The sequence below is a fragment of the Kogia breviceps genome, chromosome 6 (genome assembly GCF_026419965.1).
Source record: "Kogia breviceps isolate mKogBre1 chromosome 6, mKogBre1 haplotype 1, whole genome shotgun sequence".
NCBI classification, from domain to species: Eukaryota; Metazoa; Chordata; class Mammalia; order Artiodactyla; family Physeteridae; genus Kogia; species Kogia breviceps.
The window spans coordinates 83,935,220-83,958,735 of record NC_081315.1 but is presented as its reverse complement, the minus strand read 5'-3'; the positions used below and the strand labels follow the sequence as shown (position 1 = coordinate 83,958,735).

Genomic DNA, 23,516 nt, shown 5'->3' with positions numbered 1-23,516 from the left:
GCCTGCGCGTCCGGAGCCTGTGCCCCGCGGCGGGAGGGGCCACAGCAGTGAGAGGCCCGCGTAACACCAAAAAAAAAAAAAAAAAAAAAAAAAAAAAAAAAAAAAAAAAACTGACAGTCTATACCCAGTGAACAATAACTCCCTTTTCCCTCTACCCCCAGCTCCTGGTAACTACCATTTTACTTTCTGACTCTGTAAGTAGAATCATAAAGTATCTTTTTGTGACTGACTTATTTCACTTAGCATAATGTCCTCAAGGTGCATCCATGTTGTAACGTGTCAGATTTCCTTCCTTTTTAAGGCTGAATAATCCATTGTATGTATACACCATATTGTTTCTTCATTCATCTGCCAATAGGCACTTGGGTTCTTCCACCTTTTGGCTTTTTTGAATAATGCCATCATGAACATGAGTGTGCAGATTATCTTATTTGAGACCCTGCTGCAGTTCTTTTGAGTATGTACCCAGAAGTGGAATTGCTGGATCACATGGTAATTCTGTTTTCAATTTTTTGATGAACCATACTGTTTTCTATTGTGGCCAGACCATTTTATATTCCCACCAGTAGTGCACAGAGTTCCAGTTTCTTCACATCCTTGCCAACACTTGTTATTTCCAGTTTTTTTGATAGTGGCCATCTCAGTGGATGCGAGGTGGTATCTCATTGTGGTTTTGATTTGTATTTTCCTAATGATAGTTGCATAGTGATATTGAGCATCTTTTTATGCACTTGATGGCCATTTGTATATCTTGTGGAGAAATGTCTATTCAAGTACTTTGCTGTTAAAAATTTTTTTAATGGTTTCCCTATTTATTTTTTAAAACATTCATTCATTCATTATTTATTTATTTATTGGCTGCATCGGGTCTTAGTTGGGGTGCACGGGCTCTTCATTGTGGTCTTAGTTGCAGCTTTTCCTTAGTTGTGGCGCGTGGGCTCCAGTGCGCATAGGCTCTGTAGTTGCAGCATGCAGGCTGTCTAGTTGTGGCATGTGGGCTTAGTTGCCCTGAAGCATGTGAGATCTTAGTTCCTTGCAGGGATCAAACTGACGTCCCCTGAATTGCAAGACAGATTCTTAACCAGTGGACCACCAGGGAAGTCCCACTTTGCCATTTTTAAATTAGGTTGTTTGTTTTTTGTTGTTGAGTTTAAGAGCTCTATATATTTTTGGATATTAACCACTTGTCATTTATATGATTTGCAAATATTTTCTCCTATTCCATAGGTTGCCTTTTCACTCTGTTGATTGTATGCTTTGATACACAGAAGTTTTTCATTTTGATGTAGTCCGTTTTATTTTTACTTTTGTTGCCTGTGTTTTTGGTGTTGTATTTAAAGTGGGATTTTATAGACAACATGAAGTTGAATCTTTTTTTAATCTACTTCAACAGTATATTTTAATTATTTAGACCATTGACATGTAAGATCATAATTGATAGTTGGATTAATGCCTACAATATTTTTTAAATGGTTTTCTATTTATTGCCCTTGTTGTTTCTTTTGTCTTCCACTCTTTTTTGCCTTATCTTGTTTTTAATTGATATTTTATATGATTCTAGTTTTTTTCTTAGCGTAGCAGTTGTGCTTTTTTTTTTAAAAAAAAAAAACTTTACCCTTGAATTGCCGTACACACTTACAAGTGCTCTTCCAGGAATTCCCTGGTGGTCCAGTGGTTAGGACTCTGCACTTCCACTGACCGAGGGCCTGGGTTCGATCCCTGGTTGGGGAACTAAGATCTTGCAAGCTGTGTAGCACAGCCAAAAAAAAAAAAAGGCTCTTCCAGGTAACACTACATTACCTCATGGGTATTGCATATTTTATTTCATCTTCATTTATTCTTCCCTAATGCTGTTCCTTTCTTTAAATATGTTCAAAGTGTCTGATCAATATCATTATTCTTCTTTGTAAAGAATTTCTTTTAACATTTCTTGCAAGGCAGGTCTGCTGACAACAGATTCCCTTAATTTTTGTTTATCTGAAAAGTCTTTATTGTTGATTTCTGAGGGATAATTCATTGGATATAGAAATCTAGGTTGGTGGGGCTTTTTTTTTTTTACATTTTAAATGTATCACTCTATTCTCCTCTATCTTCCATGAATCCAAAGTCTAATGTAACTCTTATCATTGCTCCTGTATAGGCAAGGTGTTTTTTTTTCCTCTGGCTTCTTTCAAGATGTTTTCTTTGTTCTGATTTTTTTCAGTTTGAATATGTTATGCTTAGGTATAGATTTTGATTTGAACTCTGAGCTTCCTGGATCTGTGATTTGGTATCTATCATTAATTTAGGGAAATTCTTAGTTATTGCTTCAAATATTTCTTGTTTTCTTCTCTTTCTGGTATTCCCATTACTCACGTTACACCTTTTGGATATTCTGTTGTCTTTTTCATGTGTTTTTCCTTTGCATTTCAGTTTTGAAGGTTTCTATTGACATTTCTTCTAGCTCACTGATATTTTCTCCACATTTATGTACTAATGAGTCCATCAAAAGCATTTTTTTCTGTTATAATCTTTTTGATTTATAGCATTTCCTTCTGATTCTTTCTTAGAGATTCCATCTCTCTGCTTACATTACCCATGTGTTTTGGATGTTGCCAACTCTTTCTGTTACAGCACTTAGCATATTAGTCATAGTTTTAAATTTCCAGTCTAATTCCAACATTTCTGCCATATCTGAGTCTGGTTCTAATGCTTACTCTGCCTCTTTAAACTGTGTTTTTTGTCCTTTAGTATGCCTTGTAATTTTTTTCTTGAAAGCCAGGCATAATGTACTAGAAAAGGAACTATATAAGTAGGTCCTTAGTGGTAGCTTTTATGTTTATCTGGCTAGGGTTTAGGCTGTGTTTACTATTTGCAGTAGCTATAGGTGTCAGGCTAGAGGGGCCTGGGGGGTATTGCCTCTCTCTCAGGTTGGTTAGATCTGTTAAAACCCCAACTGATGTTATGCTCTGGTGAAATAGTTTCGCTTGCAGGCAGGCCTTGTTAAGAAGAATCAAATACTCTGGTCTTATTTCTAAATGAGAGAAATGGCTACTTTCTCCCTTCCCTTGCCAGAAGCATGAGGGGATTTTTCTCTGATCTTCACTGTGAAAACCTTCTAGGAATCCTGGAGGTAAAAATTCACAAAACTGGTAGGGCCCCCTGGGAGTTTTTCACTCAGATTTATCCCCACTGTGCCTCCAGCAATGTCAATTACAATTTAGGTTTTCATTCTCTGGTAGTGGTTCAAGCAGAGATGCCTGTGAGCTTTTGTTCTGGTTTGATTCTCTTTTTCTGCCCGTTTGTCTCTCCAGTTTTAGGGGCTGTGGTTGACCCTGTGACTTCAAGTCTCTGATGGATCTAAGAAGTAGTTGATTTTCAGTTTGGACAGTCATTTATTCTTTTCATTTCGTATTTCACCCATTCTACCCCATTCCATCTTCTTGATTACATTATCTGCCATCCTTATTTTTAACGTCTAACTCTACCATAGCTGTATCATGAGCATTTAAACATACTGTTTAATGGCTATGTTATAAAGAAACCCCACCTTCTGCCCTCTTTCTTCATCCAAACTACTGCTTTGTTTCTCACTTCCCCCTTTATAGCCAACATTTGGAGGAGTTCTCTCTAATCATGCTCTCCATTTCCTCACCTTTCATGACTATCCAGTTAATAGTGGGTGCTTTTATCTTTTCACTTTGCAAAGACTTCCCTGCTGCTCAGCCTTTTTAAAGTGTTTCAGAACAAATGTTATATGTGTATGTGTTTAAAATAATTTTCAGACAGCACCATGGTCTCCCATTTACCTCAGATCCGTAGTTCTTCGATTTCCTACCCTCAGGGATCCACCATTGCCAGTTTCTTGTATGTGTTTTTGGAAGTTTGTGTGTGCGCACATTCAGGGCTTTCACTGTGAAGAAGATAATTTTTGCTTATTTTTTCTTTGTGCAGCCTTAATAGTAATATATGTAAAGTCTAAAGTCTCTTTGAGTTAAGTGTAAAATAAAAATTCTAAATGGTAAATATTGTGTCATAGTGTAAATGGTGGTGTGTATTTCCTACTGGGCAGACACTGGGACATCCTATAATTGATGGTATCTTAAGAGTAGGTGAAATAAAATGTATATATGCCTTGGCTCCTGCATCATCTTTGGAACCAGGCTTTGCTGATTATTAGCTGTGTGTGATCTCTTTGTGTCTTAGTTTCCTTATTGGTAAACACATAAAATTGTTGTGAGGGTTAAATGAATTATTACATATAAGTCAGGATACAGCTTATATGGTGTATTAGTTATTAATCTCTCAGCAACATTAACTACTCTTCTTTTTTTTTTATTTTCCTTTTTTTTTTTGCGGTACGCGGGCTTCTCACTGTTGTGGCCTCCCGTTGCGGAGCACAGGCTCTGGACGCGCAGGCTCAGCGGCCATGGCTCATGGGCCCAGCCGCTCCACGGCATGTGGGATCTTCATGGACTGGGGCACGAACCCATGTCCCCTGCATCGGCAGGTGGACTCCAAACCACTGCGCCACCAGGGAAGCCCTCTTCTTTTTTAAAAAAAAATAAATTTATTTATTTACTTTTGGCTGCGTTGGGTCTTCGTTGTTGCATGCAGGCTTTCTCAAGTTGTGGCGAGCAGGGGCTGCTCTTTGTTGTGATGCGTGGGCTTCTCATTGTGGTGGCTTCTCTTGTTGCAGAGCATGGGCTCTAGGTGCGCGGGCTTCAGTAGTTGTGGCTTGTGGGGCTCTATAGTGCAGGCTCAGTAGTGTGGCGCGCAGGCTTAGTTGTTCTGTGGCATGTGGGATCTTCCCGGATCAGGGCTCGAACCCGTGTCCCCTGCACTGGCAGGAGGATTCTTAACCACTGCACCACCAGGGAAGCCCTAACGACTCTTCTTTTTGAAACATTTTTCTTTCTTTGGTGCCAGTGACAACAGACTACCCTGGATTTTCCTCTTGCTCACCATATCTTCAACCCAGCTCACTCCTGAACTCTAGACCTGAGTTTTCAACTGTCTACTTGGCTTTTTAGATGTTCATAAATATCTTTTTTCAACATGTCCAAAGCTGAATTTTTGATTTTCCCTCTAACCTCAAACTCTGACCCCTCAATTTCCTGTTTCCATAACTTAGTTATTGTTTTACCATCCACCCAGTGGAAAATCAAAACCCTAAGAGTGATCCTTGTTCCCTGCTTAAGATCATACAATTTTAGTATGTAATAATTAAGTCCTATAAATTTTATCTCCTACCTGTCTTAATTCATCTGCCTCTCTTCATCTCAGTGTACTTTCTAATCACTCTCACTGGATTCCTAACCTTCTTCTCTGTATCTGCTTTAATCTCCCTGCAGGCATTTACCTCCCACTGCAGCCAGGATGTTTTGAAAGACCCAAATCTGTTTGTCTTGTCACAACTTTTTTTCTTACTGTTCTTCATGACCCTGCATAATCTGGCTCCTGCCTACTTTCCCTCCCTTATTTCTGCTCTTTTATTCTGTGTATTCTAGTCACATTGGTGGCTTTTCAATTTCTAACATGCCAAGTCCTTCCTTGCCTCTACTGTGCACAGGATGAACTTTCTGCCTGAAATGCTGTCATTGCCTAAGTTAAATCTTTTAAAGGTGATTTCCTGAGGGAATCCTCTTCTTATCATGATCGTGGTATCCTATCCTTCATTTAAAAATTATATAATTTGTTGTTTAATACCTTAGAATGAAAACTCTATTTATGGGGGTAAGGTAGGTTAGAGAACATTTCTGGTTGATGATTTTACCACCAGTACCTATTTGCCTTGCAAATGGTGGGTACTTAATAAATATTCATGGAATTAGTAAGTTCAGAACTGTAATTATTCTGTATTCTAGATTGTGTGAAGTGTGATGACAAAAGTCCAGAAAGTAAAATTTTAATGGCACACCGTTGCTGTAATTGGAGAGGCTATTATTTCCTGGTTGTTTGGAGCTACACTGTCCAGTACTGTACCCACTAGCTGTGTGTGATTTTTTTTTTTCCTTCAAGTTTAAAAAAAATTACTCTTTTAATAAGTGTATGTCAGTGGTTTTTAGTATGTTCACAAGGTTTTGCAGTTATTACAAGTATCTAATTCCAGAACATTCTTGTCACCCCCAAAAGAATCCCTGTACCTATTAATAGATCCTATTTTCCCCTCCTCCCTGAAAAACCGATATTTTACTTTCTGTTTCTGTGGATCTGCCTGTTACATGTGGCTTTAGAACACTTGAAGTGTGGCCATTCCAAATTGAAAGGTGCTGTAATTGTATGTTAGACACTGGATCTTGAAGACTTAGTATTATAAAATGTGAAGTATCTCAGAAATTTTAATTTTGATTACATGTTAAAATGATAATTTTTAATATATTGGAGATAAATATTAAAATTAATTTGTCCTGCTTCCTTTTACTCTTTTTAATGTGATTACTAGAAAAATTTAAAAATACATTTGTAGAACACTCCCTCACACCATACACAAAAATAAACTCAAAATGGCTTAAGACTTAAAATATAAGACAGGACACCGTAAAACTCCTAGAAGAAAACATAGGCAAAACGTTCTCAGGCATAAATTGTACCAGTGTTTTCCTAGGTCGGTCTCCCAATGCAATAGAATTAAAAGCAAAAATAAACAAATGGGACCTAACCAAACTTAAAAGCTTTTGCGTAGCAAAGGGAACCATGAACAAAACGAAAAGACAACCTATGGACTGGGAGAAGTTATTTGCAAATGTTGTGACCAACAAGGGTTTAATTTCCAAAATATACAAATGGCTCATACAGCTCAATAACAAAAAAAACAAACAACCCAATCAAAAAATGGACAGAAAACCTAAATAGACATTTCTCTAAAGAAAACATACAGATGACCAGTGGGCACATGAAACAATGCTCAACGTCATTAATTATTAGAGAAGTGCAAATCAAAACTACAATGAAGTATCACTTCACACCAGTCAGAATGGCCATCATTAAAAAATCTACAAATTTTAAATTCTGGAGAGGGTGTGGAGAAAAGGGAACCCTCCCATGGGACTCTAAACTGGTGCAGCTACTATGGAAAACAGTATGGAGGTTCCTTAAAAAACTAGAGTTGCCATATGATCCAGCAATCCCACTCCTGTGCGAATATCCAGATAAAACTATAATACAGAAAGATACATGCAGCCCAGTGTTCATAGCAGCACTATTTACAGTAGCCAAGACATGGGAGCAACCTTAATGTTCATCAGCAGATGAATGGATAAAAAAGATGTGGTGTATATACATATACATATACATACATGATGGAATACTAGTTGGCCATATAAAGAATGAAATAATTCCATTTGCAGCAACATGGATGGACCTGGAGATTTTACTAAGTGAAATAAGTCAGAGAAAGACAAATATCATATCACTAATATGTGGAACCTAAAGAAATGATACAAATGGGGAATTCCCGGGAGGTCCAGTGGTTAGGACCCAGTGCCTTCACTGAGGTGGCCCAGGTTCAAGCCCTGGTTGGGGAACTAAGATCCCACAAGTTGCATGCCCCCCCCAAAAGATGCAAATAAACTTATTTACAAAATAGAAACAGACTTACATAGAAAACAAACTTATGGTTACTAAAGGGGAAGGGGGTGTGGAAGGGATAAATTGGGAGTTTGGGATTAACAGATGCAAACTGCTATATATAAAATAGATAACAAGGTTGTACTGTTTAGCACAGGGAACTATATTAAATATCCTGTAATAAACCATAATGGAACAGAATATGACCAAGAATATATATGGGGGCTTCTGTGGTGGTCCAGTGGCTAAGATTATGTACTCCCAATGCAGGGGCCTTGGGTTTGATCCCTGGTCAGGGAGCTAGATCACACATGCTGAACTAAAAATCCGGAGTGCTGCAGCTAAGTCCCGACGCAGCCAAATAACTAAATAAATATTTTTTTTAAAAAGCATATATATGTATAACTGAATCATTTTGCTGTATACCAGAAGCTAACACACATTGTAAATCAACTATATTTCAATTAAAAAAAATACAATCACTTATGAATAACTGGAAAAAAATAAAGTACATTTGTGCCTTATGTTATATTTCTATTGGATAGCACTGGTCTAGAATTTGTTTTTTAGTTAGGACCACAAATGTGTCCCCATGGCCTCAGTTTCCCATTTTTCTTCTAGTCTCTTAGTTTCCATGTCAGCCCTGCTTTGGAAATGTGAATGTCCCAAGTTTTAGGTTTTTAACTGCTTAGGAGGTGGAAATGTTTTTTCTTGAGCCCTAGAATAGTAGGGGAAACATAAGTCATTTATGGTAAATTATGAGAAAGTAATGGCAAGTGTTAAACAAGCCTCATTTCCAGCAAATGAGGAAGAATTGAATTTCACATTTATTTACATGATAATGAGCAATGTTCCTGAATTTTGGTAGTAGTGATTTGACTAGGAAACAAATTAATAGTTTTTTAAATAGCATATGAGAATTATCTATAACTTTAGGGGCCATTTAGAATTATATTTGCTTATCCAAAATTTGGATTTAAATTATATTTTAGGAAACTTTTTCTAGAATAAATAGAAGAGAGGCTAAAGTGATAAATTATTCCTTTAAAGTATAATATTTGCTTTATGTAGAAGTTTTCTGCTCCAACATCATTATCAAAAGTCAACATATTGGGGCTTCCCTGGTGGCGCAGTGGTTGAGAATCCGCCTGCCGATGCGGGAGACACGGGTTCGTGCCCTGGTCTGGGAAGATCCCACATGCCGCGGAGCAACTAAGCCCGTGAGCCATGGCCGCTGAGCCTGCGCATCCGGAGCCTGTGCTCCGCAACGGGAGAGGCCACAGCAGTGAGAGGCCCGCATACCGCAAAAAAAAAAAAAAAAAAAGTCAACATATTGAAGTGTTAAATGGCTACTATACATTCAGCATTTACTATTTGGTAGGCATTAATACTGTATTCATTAAATTCCCCTATGAACTGTATGTGGTAGGTACTATTATAATTCCCAGTTGACTAAGGATGAAACTGAGGTATGGAGTGGTTAGTTAACTTGCTCAAGGTCACATAGGTAGTATGTTTTAAACAGGTTAAACAACAGTAGCTTATACTTAGTGCTTTCTCAATAAAATCTATCAATTTTTAATTTTTCCCAGGAGAATGTAAGCTCCAAGGGGGCAGGGACTTAGTTTTGTTGCTTAGTTGTTTCACTGATAATTGAGATTGCTTTCTGGCATGTAGTAGATCCCAGGAATTATTTGAAAGAATTTTGTGATGATGATGATGTCAGTTCATCAAGAGACTTGGCCTTGAGAATCTACTAGGATTGCTTTAAATTTTGCACTGTTGCTTATTAGCAGTAATGTTCATTTATTTACCACTTCCAAATTAACTTCAGCGTTATGTACTGTTTGGCATACTTTATGCATGTTATATTTTAATAAAAAATTGTTTACTAGGAGCTGTAGCTTTTGTTCATCTCTTTTCCTTTTATGTGTTGGAAAAGCATTGGAGCCACAAGGAAACGTAAGAAAAATCAAGAATACCAGAGGTCCCACTGTGTGTTTAGTTAAGTTGGGAGAAGAAAGTATAGTAAAGCAACTTTCCAACTGTCCTTAGAAAAAAATAGTATAGTGATAAAACAGTTCAGGGTTTCATCCAAAAGCCTCAGCCTCCCTGGTTGTTGCAGTCATTAAAATCGAAAACACATTATTTTATTTATTTTTAGAAATTACAATTTCCATTCTTAGTTTGGAAACAGACCTGTGAAATAAATTTTAAAAAATAAGGCTTTGAAATCAAAGGTTTTTGTAATTAATATTGTTAGGAGAAGGGTAACTATGCTACTTCTATCCAGGAAATTTCTATTTAATTCTGAGGTGTATTCTCATTTTACAATAATAAAATTGAGAGTTAGATGGTGACTTACCTGAATTAACATCACAAAAAAGTGGCAGAACTGGGAATCACCTCACATCTGTCTGACTCCCAAGGCCATGATTTTTTAAAATACTGTCATTTTGCTGTTTTCCATTTTTTCCCCTTACAGTTCTTGAGTCTTAAAGTGGGATTTTAAGTTATTTTGTGTGGGCAGTAGGGTTGGAGTTTTGGATTGTGGAAATACTGGATGTTTGAATTAAAGTATGGATGTAATAAATGATAATTGTTGCGTGATGGAAAAATTAAGCTGTGAAAAATCTGTCTTTAACTTTCCATTTTCTTTTTATCTTTGGTTATCTGTGGATAAAAATCCTACTCTAGAACATAGAATACTTCTTTATAATGGGATTCATCATGGTGATTGTATTTTCTTGAGTTTTTAAGTAAATTTTTCATACACGAATAGTGTTCTTTCCCTAGAGTGAAAAAAAGACTCACTTTTCTCTGAATTACAATTTTGAGGGAATGAGGATGGAGGTAATATTTGTTTACTTAGCATTTTACTAAACAAACAGTTGGGGGCAATCTAGAAGGCAGCTTTTCTAATTGTTACTTCTTTCTACCCTTCCCCAAACTTCAGTGTAGTAAGTGTCCTTTAGTATCCTGCCATTTTAGGATTATTTACTTATTTTGGGGAAGGGGACATTGTGGGAACCTTATAGAGAACTTTGAAAGCATTCACAATTTGCAAGATTCGGTTACTCTTGTTTCCCTTAGAAATCGTAGGGGAGAAAAATAGATGTCTGTAAGTTACACTTTTGGCTTCTTAAATTGGTCAGTGAATGGACGTCTGGTGCCTGTGATTTTCATTTGAACATTATTCATTCCTGTGCTTACTGGAAAAAGTATCTTACCATTACTAAAATTGTACATTTCATCCTCTTCTGCAAATACCAAGGATGATAATGATTTTTTTAGGGCACAGGATGAAGTTCCCCATTATGCATATTTATAATTAAATTTAATTTGGGGGTAAAATTAAATTTTACTAGTACTAGTTAAAATGCATAAAGTAAGTTTTTTAATCCTATGTTCTTATTAAAAGATAAGATAAATTAGGAGTCATGAAATCTTTAAAATTTGGGTTTTAAATTATGTATTTTTTCTGTACTTAACATTCGGTACTAAACTATTTAGTACAGAGAAAGTGAAAATGATGGTATCTTCTCCTGGGGGTGAGGGGAGGAAGTCAAGGACCTTAAAGCAGTAATTCCTACACTGTTCCATCAGTAAGCAAGTTTAAGAAGGTGGGTTCAAAAGCAAAAATTTACTTTTGAAATCTTGTGGGGCTTTCTTTCATAAGAGTACATGTGTCACTTAGTTATAAAATACAAAATAAGTAGATGTAGATAAATATAAAAATCCTAACCAAAAAATGAAAGGAAAGCTTTGTATATTAAGGATTTATGTTTCAAAAAATTGAGAAAAGGGGGGGGTCATTGTGTTAGGTGAATAGACCAGCAAGATACTGGGGTAGGTTACATAATGTAAGCGGAGAGCCCATTTGCAGGCAGGTACTTGTGGGTGTTGAAGTGAATCCCACTGGAGGGTTTCCTGAATCATGATCACTGTTTACTATGAGAATGGATTGTTAAAGATTATTGAGAGATTGAAGTGATAATAATGGTATGACAGTACTTTGAGAAGTGTAAAGTACAAAATAAGTAGATGTAGATAAATATAAAAATCTGTTTTGAGAAGTAAGTAATTGCCATTGAAGTAAACTAAGCAGAAAAACAGTTTGAGGAAGGCATTAGAAGATTCTATTGAGGCATTTAGGCTTTAGGAATTATTGTGGAAAGCAATATTAATTAGACACTTAGAGCTTTCATCATCCTGGTTGATGGTGTAGTATTTCAGTTAAGCTAAACATCTAAAAATTTAAGTGAGAGCTTATAGCCTAAATAGTTTTTAATGATCTTGAATTTTCTGTTTGGGCTAGAACCCATGTAGCCTGGGGGTATCGAATTGCAGAGTTCATCTACAGATGTATAGAATTATCACTTTGGACCCTAACACACATGAACTCAGCAAATATGAAATAAAGGTGTTTTCTCTAAACATTCCTGTGAAGTCAACAAGACATTGTACTATTGTTCAAAGTGGTGTTAATGTCATTAAAAACATTGCAGTTAAAATTTGTTAGTATTTTTGTTTTAAATATTCAAATTGGCTAATTACATTCTAGAAAAGCAGACTTATTTTTACTAGAGCAGATAAGCTTATGAAAGAGCGTGTTTCAAAATTTTTATAGGTAATACTTTAATAAAAATAGGCTTTTTTCTTGCTGATATAACTAACATTTATTTTCTGTTTATTTTTAAGACGAGCAAAAATCAAATTAAAGTAGATCTTGTAGATGAGAATTTTACAGAATTAAGAGGAGAAATAGCAGGACCTCCAGACACACCATATGAAGGCAAGTACTTTTTTCTGTATCAAAATATTGTGCGTATTAGAACTTGTCCGAAACATTAAATCAGAATAATCTCAAGCATTTATAAACTACGTGAAAGGTAATTCATTAGGCTTAAGGATATATACAGCAGTTTTTGAATTATAAATTTAGATACTTACCTAGACTGATTTTTCTTACTGAATTTTAGCTAATTTTTTTCTTTTCCCAAAGAGCCAAGTTACAGGTTATATTATGTTAGAATCTAACAGTATAAAACATCTAGCATGTTAAAGCCTTTAACTTATATGAACTCTCAGTTACCCTTCATATGGTATCTGTAAACAAACCTTGCCTTAAATTTCGGACTTATGTTAATTTTTAAAGAAAAGCTTCTCTCCCCTGTTTGTCATTTAGCATGTAATTTACTCAGATGTCTTCATACAGGCTGTATTCCAAATATTTAATTTTCTTTATTCAGGAAAGCTTTCAGTGATCGTTTCAAGACATATAGAAAGGAGGCAGTTTTGCTGAACTCTGTGTTTACAAACTAAGTCTATATATAGCTGCTTTAGACCATGGAATTGGGTGGTAAGATACAGAAAGAAGCTTTATAGCTTTTTATTCCTTCATTAGGCAGATCTTCAGTAGTGAGTGTTACTGTAAATTTGGATTATATAGCATAACCAAGATTCTTGCATATAATAAGCATTCAAATATTTGTTTAATGGAAATCATGTCACGGAATTTGTAGTAGTAGCACTTATTGAGTTCTTACTTGTTAGAGGTTTACGTGTATTTTCTCATTCAATCCTTATAACAAATCTTAAGAGGTAAGTATGGTTATCACTGTTTCATAGATGAAAAAACTTAAGCTCAGGAAAGTTAAATAACTTGGCTAAGACATCTAAGCAGCACAGCTGGGATTTGAGTCCTAATAGCCTTTGACTCCAAAGCCTGTGTTTCTAATCACTTTCTGCTCTTGAATAAATCAGGATTGATTGAGTATTGGAAGTGGTGGTTATGTCTCCTTTGAATGTAGTGGTTCTACAATTCTGTAATGAACAGTTTACCCAAAATTTTTCAGAAAAATTCGACGTTCTAGACTGTGTTTCTGTTTTCATTCAAAGTTTTAAAGACCCTAGAATGTCTTTAGCACATTTTACCAAATCTTAAATGACAAAATTTTATTTTCTGTTTTATAGTTCATATGAGCCATTTCTAGACTTATTTAATTTTGTATATTGTTTTGTTAGTGCCTCCTGTATGCCAGGCCTCATCTGATTGCTTTCATGGATGCTATTCATTTAGTCCTTTTGACAGTTGTTAGATGGAGAAGAGATCTTTAGTTATCTTACATAAATCAAGTTTGTCCTTAATAGCAGATATTGTTTGTAATGATATACAAGCTTCTTCTTGAAGGCATACATTATAAATATTCTTGAATTACTTTTTAGGTTGTTTAGATGTATTTTTGCAAGATAGTAGGGCAGTAGCATTATCACTATGGAGCTCTTCCAGTAAATTGATATTTATCAACAAGAGATCTCCTGAACTAGGCAGAATGTTTATTACCTTCTTAGCAACCCTTAATAAAGGTACATGATTTTTTAAAAAATTGGACAATACTTATTTGTAGGATGATTAAATTATAACTATACCACATTAATTAGTTAGAAACAAGTTTGGTCATTTTTAAGTGCTTAATGTCTGCTGCTGCCACTAAATGAGACATTAATGTTTGATAAGATTAGTTTTAATATGCTTCTTGGGTGGTATATATTTGAAGTAGATTAACTTAAATTGTATTCTTTTTATCATAAAACTATTGAAGTTGTTCATTTTGTTTAAGAAAAGCACATTCGAAGGCATAAACTTAGGTACTTTTTTTAGAAATACGAACAGGGATAGAATATTTTGCTAATATTTATCTCAGGACTCTTGCTAAGTTTTGAGGGATTTTTTTTAGGTTTTTTTTGTTGTTGTTGTTGTTGTTTTATCTCAATAGCCAGGGCAAAAGTTTACATGTGGAATATTAAATTGTTAATAACCATCATTAAGAAATCAGGTTGCTATTTTATGTAGTGTTAAAAGTAATCAGATTGAGTTAAAATGACCATATTGTACAAAAGTTTTCTACTTTTGCCTTAATGGCTCAGTGGCAAAGAAACAGTTTAGTTCTTGAGGCTTTGTACCTAAGAATTGTTTTAAATTTATGGAATCATTCTTGGTATTTTTTGAAAAATTCATCCCTTCCCCATTTAAAGATTATAAATGTTTAGTAGTAAAAGCTGTTCTTCAAGAAGTAAATGTTTTATAGTGAAAGCTGTTATGGTACTAATAATGTAGTTATCGTAAAGCTCCCTTAGTTGTGTTATTCTGATATATATCAAATAATGCTGTGATTAATGCTGTATTGATTATATATTAAAGTTGTCAAATAATGTAAGACAGAGCATACCAATAGCATATGGAGTAGAAGTAGGATTTGGGGGACTCTAGGGTCCAGCATTATTTATATAGTATTTCAGGGCTCTCACACTGCTCCTAAGAGATTGTTTTGGACATTCAAGAAGGAAAAACTTTATATGAAAGGTTATAGAGACAGTAATTTGGAATTTAATGAAAAAAGTAAGATTCATAGGAAGGAAAAAGAAGAATGTACACATTACTCAGGCTAAATTTATTATACCTATATTTGAAGCTAGCATTTATAATTCTGAATATAAACAGTTATCTCTGTATACACAAAAATTTCTTGAGGTACTCTTCTCTTACCTGTCTTTTTTGTTTCTTTTTTTTTTTTTGACTTCTTTATATTTCACTTCTGCTGTATTCTATGTGCTTCAGGCATGTAGTTCAACTTGTGCATCAGTCAGTATAGGATTCTATTCAAAGAAATAAGCAAGAGAAGAAGAACTGGCACCAAAAGGGCTTGAAGAAAGTGGTACCAAGTGAATTGCTCTTTTGTTTTTTTCTTAGATCCACATTCATCTGTTCCTAACAATGGAGGAAGTGGCAGGATATACTGAGAATTGAGTGTATGGAATTTTGAAGTCAGTAGTTAGTGTTCCTAGTGCACAATTACTGTTTTTGTTTTATTACTTTTTATTATGGAAAATTTCAGATACATACAGAAGGCAAAAAACTCCAGGCACTCATCAGCCAGCTTTAATAACTATCATTTCTTGGCCAGTCTTTTTTTTTTTTTTTTTTTTTGCAGTATGCGGGCCTCTCACTGCTGCGGCCTCTCCTGTTGTGGAGCACAGGCTCTGGATGCGCAGGCTCAGCGTCCACGGCTCACGGGCCCAGCCGCTCCGCGGCATGTGGGATCCTCCCGGACCGGGTCACGAACCCATGTCCCCTGCATCGGCAGGCGGACTCTGAACCACTGTGCCACCAGGGAAGCCCCCATGGCCAGTCTTTGATGTAATTCATCCCTTGATTATTTTGAAGCAAATCCCAGGCATAGTTTCATATATAAATATTTCACTAGCACAGTTTTATTTGATGTATTTTGGAATGATAAATATTCTTTGGTGATGGATCATAAAATCTTAGAATTGGAAGGTTCCGTAGAATTAGGATTCAAATCCAGTCTGCCATCTAGTGCAAGATTCCCCCTTCAGAGTTTGCTGAGAGGCAGTTATCCTCCCCCTTTAATATCCTAGTTATGGGAAGCTAGATAAACTTAAAAAAAATACTTATTTAGCTGCTAGTTGCTCAAGATAACTTCAGCCCAAAATGGAATGTTGCCTACTGTTTATATGTTACTGGTTAGAACAGTCTCTTTGTATACCCATTTACAGGAAGGGACTAGGTTTTTGTCTTTATTCCTGCCTCTTTTTTTTTTTTTTTTTTTGCGGTATGTGGGCCTCTCACTGTTGTGGCCTCTCCCTGTTGCAGAGCACAGGCTCCAGATGTGCAGGCTCAGCGGCCATGGCTCACGGGCCCAGCCGCCCCGCAGCATGTGGGATCTTCCCGGACCGGGGCACGAACCCGTGTACCCTGCATCGGCAGGCGGACTCTCAACCACTGCGCCACCAGGGAAGCCCCCTGCCTACTGTCTTACTGTTGAATTTTGTTCTTTAAATTTTAACAAGAAGTGTTGGCATTTAATTTAATGTCCCAGATTAAAAGTTTGGGACATTTTTGCATTTGAGAGAACCAGCTAGAAGTAGATTTTTCAGTTTTTGGCATAATCTGTTATCCTTTTTCTCTGTACCATCTATGCCTTTATACTTCCCTACCTTCTTCCTTTTTTTCTTCTTTTCCTTTTTTCTTTCCATTTTTTCCTGTTATTTAGCAACTTTTATCATTGTGGACTAAAGGAAACAAAAAAAGATGGAACCTGTGCTACGTAATTGTTCCAGTGAAGTCTTTAGCATTGGATCATCTGTGGATTTAATGTATTCATCCATCTCTCCAATTATTCACTGATAAACTAATATCAGTTGTTTAAAATGGGTATTCTGTATGCTTTAAATAACCTTTAAATTAAAAACTAGTGCTTTTGTTTATTTCCTTTTTGGGTTTCAGCTTTAAAATGAATCTGTTGTAATTGACTATAAAATAGTATATGTTTTGAAAAGTTATATCACTATATTTGGTTTTACATATTTGAGGTGAGCAGCATTGTTAACTTTCTGTTTTCCCCATTTTTTAGGAGGAAGATATCAACTAGAGATTAAAATACCAGAAACATATCCATTTAATCCCCCTAAGGTATTGTAAGCCTATTTTTGTGCATGAACTATATTTCTTGGCTCATTTAATTAATATGTACTTTAGTGTTTATTAAAATTACAAATTTTTTAGTTGTTTATTGTGTAAATTCAGCATGGACAAAATGTCAGGTAATGACAGATGGTTTGCTTCTGGAATTAGAATGAAAAGTAAGCTTACTCAGAGGCAGCTAGTAATAGCTTTAGACAGGAATAGTATGTGTATCTGACAATGGCTTAAATTCTAGGTCTGGAAAAACTTATAGTGTTCCCAAATTTAGAGAATCCTTATACAAGTTCTTATTTGCCTCAGAGAAGTATATTTTTTAGGGGAGAGAGTACTCTGAATTTATTCAACAATTATTTGAGTACTTTGTGCCAATATAGCGATAAGTTAGACTTACACTGCTGTCCTTGCTTTCATGGAGCTCATGTTCTAGTGGGGGGAAAAAAAGAACAAATCATTGCAACTGTGATGAATGTTAAAAAAGGAAACAGAATAATCTAGGATTGTGTATAACAAGGGGAACTAACCTAAACTTACTTTTTGACTGAATTGCTTCCTTTATGTCTTTACTTTTGCTGTCATCACCATTTTAGTTTAGGCATTCAGCTTTATTACTTCACCTGTTTTGTCTATGATTTAATCACCCTTTCATCTTTGCCATACTATACATTCTTTGCACTGCTGTTCTGTAAATCTTCCTAAAGTGCAGTTTTGATCATGTTTCTTTTCTTTCCTTGTTAATAGTCTGAACTCCTTAACTGGGCATTTAAAAGCTCCTGTAACCTGACCTTAGTCTTTTTTTTCCACCCTAATCTTCTGCTGCCCTCACCCACAATATGGGTCTCTTTTTCCAGCCTAGATTATTTGCTGTTTGTAAGTTAATGCTTATTCTTTCACACTTTCCTGTCATTTTCACTTGAACCATTGTCCCTGTCATTTAAAATTCTACTTTTCTTTTGAGGTCTAGGTAAAGTATCACTTTCTCCATTACTCTGTGCCTGTCAAAATGTTTCTCCCTCTACTCCCAATAGCATTTTATATAATTTATATAGTACTACCACAGTTACAGTACCAATTAATGTATTGTATTATTTGGGGATATGTATCTTTCACTAGCTTTTGTGCTCCTGAGGTCAAAGACCATGGCTTAATACACCTTTTTATTTTCTATGGCTCCTGAAAGTATAGTGTCCCTTGAGCGTATGACAGTAATCACTCAGAAAATATTCCAGAATTCATTCATTCAGCCTACTGGTTGTCCCCCATTTAAGAATAGACACAGCAGTGGAAGTTCCAGGGTGAAGTTGAGTCATCTACCAGTTTGAAGTGCCTGTTATTCTGTTGTTTATGTATATCTATTTTCTGATAAGCCTGGTTGATGTTTTTAAATTGTGGTAAAGTATACATAACATAAAATTTACTATTTTAACCATTTTTAAGTGTGCAGTCTAGTGGCGCTAAGCACATTCACATTGTTTTGCATGTATCACCACCATCCATTTCCATCTTCATCTTCCATCCATCCATTTTCATCTTCCCTACTAAACAATAACTCCCTGGTATTCCACGCTGGTAACCACAGTTATACTTTTTCTCTATGAATTTTTCCTACCCTAGGTTCCTCATTTAAGTGGAATCATATGATTCTACAACACTTATTTCTTTTTTAAATTTATTTTTTATTGAAATAAAATGGTTAGATGCCACAAAGTAGGTGGCAGTGCCTTAACCATATGCATGTTGTCAGGCCCGAGAGCTTCTCCATCCTTGTCGAGGGCAGTGCTAACCTTCTCTCCTTTCATACAACACATAGCAGTTCTACTTCTAGATATCTACTCAATAGAAACGAAAACGTGTCCACACAACTTGCACATAAATGTTCATACCAGCACTATTCATAACTGCCAAAAAATGGAAGTGCTCTAAATGTCCATCAACTGAATAGAAAAATTAAATGTGGTATATCCATACCACATTTGGTTGTAAAAGTGATAAAAAGTGCTGACATGTGCTACAAAACAGATGAACTTTGAAAACATCACGCTGAATGAAAAAGCCAGTCACAAAAAGCCACACATTGTATGATTTCATTTATATGAACATTAGAAGAGGCAAATCACAGTGAAGAAAAGTAGACTGGTGGTTGCTAGGGCTGGAGGAGTGTGGAGGAATGGGGAGTAACTGCTGTTGGTTACGTATTTTCTTTTTTTAAAAAATTAATTCATTTTCAAATTGTTTATTTACAGTTTATAGAAATACAATTAGTTTATTTTTATTTTATTATATTTTTAAATTAATTTATTCATTTTTTCGCCGTGTTGGATCTTTGTTGCTGTGAGCAGGCTTTCTGTAGTTGCAGTGAGCGGAGGCTACTTCGTTGTGGTGCGTGAGCTTCTCATTGGGGTGGCTTTTCTTGTGGAGCACGGGCTCTAAGTGTGTGGGCTTCAGTAGTTGTAGCGCACAGGCTCAGTAGTTGTGGTTTGCAGGGTCAGTAGCTGTGGCACACAGGCTTAGTTGCTCCATGACATGTGGGATCTTCCCAGACCAGGGCTCAGACCCGTGCCCCCTGCATTGGCAGGTGGATTCTTAACCACTGCACCACCAGGGAAGCCCGGTTTTTTGTTTTTGTTTGTAAATAAATAAATAAATAAATAATTATTTTGCTGCGCCGGGTCTTAGTTGCGGCATGCAGCATCTAGTTCTCTGACTGGGGGTCAAACCTGGGCTCCCTGCATTGGGAGTGTGGAGTCTTAACCACTGGACCTCCAGGGAAGTCCCTGTAGTTTCTTTTTGAGGTGTTGAAATGGTCAAAAATTAGATTTTGGTGATGGTTGCACAACTGTGAATATACTGACCACCATGAAGTTGTGCACTTTAAATGGGGGCAAATTATTGTCTCAGTAAAAGTGTTTATTTCCCTCTGTAGTCTATAAATGTAAATCGAAAGTGATTGCATAGTTCTGGTTCTGTTTTAGGCACTTGATACATTATTTCATTTAATCTTTTTTTTTTTTTTTTCTGGTACTCGGGCCTCTCACTGTTGTGGCCCCTCCTGTTGCGGAGCACAGGCTCCGGACGCGTAGGCTCAGTGGCCATGGCTCATGGGCCTAGCCGCTCCGCGGCATGTGGGATCTTCCCGGACCAGGGCATGAACCTGTGTCCCCTGCGTCGGCAGGCGGGCTCTCAACCGCTGCGCTACCAGGGAAGCCCTATTTCATTTAATCTTTGAAATCACTATTTTATTAACACTTTCTCCTCCCACCTTTTTCAGAAAAGCAAGAAAAATGGACTAAAAACATAAGAACTGAGGTCTGTCTGATGTTTTTGCTACTAGTTCATGTTGCTCTTCAGGCCACTACTGTCTTAATTCCAGCCATACCATGTTGAGGTAACTTCAAGATTTAGAAAGATCTTCCTTCAATCAACCCACATTTGTCTCCCTCTGACTTCTACCAGTTAGTTATACTTGGAATATATTCTACTCCCATTTATGGCAGTAAGCTTTTGGAGTAGATGCTAATTAATGTTGATAAATATGTTCTAGATATTTACTATATTAGATTTGAATTTTGACTGGTTGGTAGATAATGATGGAAAGAGTGAGGAATATTTGTGTAAATTTCTTGCATAATTATGTTCACATATGTTTAATATATAGCCTCAGGTTTAATTTTAAGCCTTCTGAGGTAAAAGTATTGAAGTTAACTGTCATATTCTCACTACTGTGCAGCTAAAATTGCACCTGATTGAAAACTTACATTGTTTTATCTTAACATGGTTACAGAGTATTTTTTATTACTCTGCAATAAACTATTGACCTGAAGAGCAGAAGGTTTACTTCTGAACAGAGAAGATGTATCTTTGAATCAGCTGAGTATAGCATAGAAGTTTGATTCAATGCATACTTTATTTATTTTTAAAATTTATTTTATTTATTTATTTTTGGCTTCATTGGGTCTTCGTTGCTGCATGCGGGCTTTCTCTAGTGGTGGTGAGTGGGGGCTACTCTTCATTGTGGTGCACAGGTTTCTCATTGTGGTGGCTTCTCTTGTTGCAGAGCATGGACTCTAGGCACGTAGGCTCAGTAGTTGTGGCTCGCGGGCTCTATAGTGCAGGCTGAGTAGTTGTGGTGCACAGGCTTAGTTGCTCCGTGGCATGTGGGATCTTCCCGGACCAGGGCTCGAACCCGTGTCCCCTGCATTGGTAGGCAGATTCTTAACCACTGCGCCACCAGGGAAGCCCACATACTTTATTTTTAAAGTAAGTTGTAGTAATATTCTATTAATGAAAAACCCATTAAATTAGGAAAACTCTAGCTCAGTGATTTGTTGAACTTATTATTGGAGATTAGGTTCTGAATTTTCCTCTTTTTCCTTTGTGTTATAAGTACTTTTATATATGAAATTGAGTGTAAATACCAATGCTAATAGCCTTCTATGAGTCTTCCTTTCTGCACATGCATATTTAAAATAAAATAGCATTTTCTTTTGTACAATAAGTTAGTTAAAGCAGGTTTAATATTGTAACTTCCTTGAGTTCCAAGCTTGAAACTGGAAATTCCTGATGGAAATAGAGCTCACATCTACCATGAGGTGGAAGGTAAAATATTTGTTGAACTAAAGAGTACGTAAATATAGGCTGCATCCTGTGGGAGGAGATAAGATTACTGATGATGGTGTACCAATATAAATAACTTAAAATAGTCCCCTTCCTTTATTTCAGTCTGGGAACACTGTGTACATAGTGTTAAGATTTTTGTTTCTAAATTCTTTGAGTGCTCCTCAAAGCTAATGAGTGTTGTCAAGTTACCCAGATAGTGCTAGTGTTAGTTTCATTTGTGAAAATAAGGAAACTTGAATTGTTATTCCTATAAGTATTTTAGTACTGTAAACCATCCCATATTTGTTTTGTAATCAGAGTCAAGTATGACTCAAGTAGGTCATGATAATTGTCTTTGTATCATTACTTTTATACTTCATCCTTTCCAAGTTCTTTGTACATTTTTGTTGCTATAGGACGGAGATGGTAGTACTCTGGGAGAAAATGATGAATACAATGGATATGAATTGAGCGTAGAATGATGGGGTATATGTGGTTACTACCATTGGTAATATTGAGAGTTGAGAAAGAAGTGAAAAATCTAAGAAAGGAGATAGTTGATGATAAAGAATGACAGAGGAATAGATAAAAGAGTGTAAAACCACACAAAGAACTACTTATAGGACAGTTACTTACATCTGTACTGGTAGATAATGGAGTGGCCTCTTGAAAATTAATTTCTTTATTAGATTATCTGCAAATTCAAAGTTATTTATTTCTAACTGTAGATTATAGTACAAAGAAATAGTTTAATAATTTCCTTGGTCCTGCATATAAGCATATTTGTTTTTCATGTAGAATCTACAGAGAATCATGTATTGAAGATTCTTCTTAAAAAAGCAAGATACAATTCACACATCCTTAGATTATCTGCCTAAATTGTAAACCTTCTGACATCTTCAGTAGTAATTTAAAATTGTTTTTTCCTTGGGACTTCCCTGGTGGTCCAGTAGTTAAGACCCTGCATTACCAATGCAGGGGGCACAGTTCGATCCCTGGTCGGGGAACTAAGATGCCACATGCCATGTGGCATTGCCAAAATATTAAAACAAACAAACCAAAAAGTATATATATATATAAAAATATTATTGCACATTCATTCAGTGTGAGGCACTTTAGATGCTTGGAATGCTCTGCTAAGCAGGATAGACACCATGCGTTTTAGAGAAGACCAAGCAAATAAGAAAGAGATGATAGAAGTGTGATCAAGTACTGTGACATAGGAAAGTACAGGGTGCTATGGGACAGGTCAGGAAGAAGTTATTATGGAAGCTGAAACTTAAATGATAAGTAGGAGTTAGCCAGGAGAAGAGAATATCGAGGTGTGTTATTGAAAGAAGAAATGTATGAAGGCCCTGAGGCAAAAAAAAATTATTTTTTAAAAAATATGACTTGCTGAGCACTTGTATTGAATGTAGGGTAGATGTGAGATTTGAGAGCGAGGCTAGAATCAGTTTAAGAGTGTGGGCTTACATAAAGGGAATGAGAAGTCATTAAAGGGCCTTAAGTAGAATAGTGACATGAATCAGGTTTGTTTTAAAGGGCTTTCTGGTTTCAGTGTGGATAATGGATTGGAGGGAAGAAAACTGAAGGCAGTAAAGTCAGTAAACTGTTCAGTAACCCAGCTGAAGAATGATAGTCTCCTTTAACGACATGGTATTCTGTGGATGGAAAGAAGTAGATATCATTGAAAGCAGTAGGTTATTTTAAGAATTAAAAAGGATCAAGGAGTGGAAAGTCTCTATTAGTTTTTGGTGTTTTGAAGTCATTGGTGACTGGAAGTGCTTTTTCAGATGGCATGTAAGTTAGTGAGTGAATATGTGAGGAATTAACAGATAGTATAGACAAGTCACAAGGAGAAAAGTGT

At 36.1% G+C, this 23,516-nt stretch overlaps 1 protein-coding gene and 1 non-coding gene across 3 annotated transcripts in view; one reads left to right on the top strand and one right to left on the bottom strand.

Moving 5' to 3' along the window:
• UBE2K (ubiquitin conjugating enzyme E2 K) overlaps positions 1 to 23,516 on the top strand; it is a 77,255-nt gene that overhangs the window by 30,519 nt on the left and 23,220 nt on the right. For both annotated transcript variants that reach the window (XM_059067101.2, XM_067036274.1), the window contains exons 2-3: positions 12,250 to 12,343; positions 16,986 to 17,044. In XM_059067101.2, the coding sequence (XP_058923084.1) occupies positions 12,250 to 12,343; positions 16,986 to 17,044 (153 nt within the window). The remainder of the gene's footprint in view (positions 1 to 12,249; positions 12,344 to 16,985; positions 17,045 to 23,516) is intronic.
• Positions 18,735 to 18,859, bottom strand: LOC131759048 (U6atac minor spliceosomal RNA). Its single transcript, XR_009336379.1, has one exon. It is a non-coding gene; the product is annotated as a U6atac minor spliceosomal RNA (small nuclear RNA).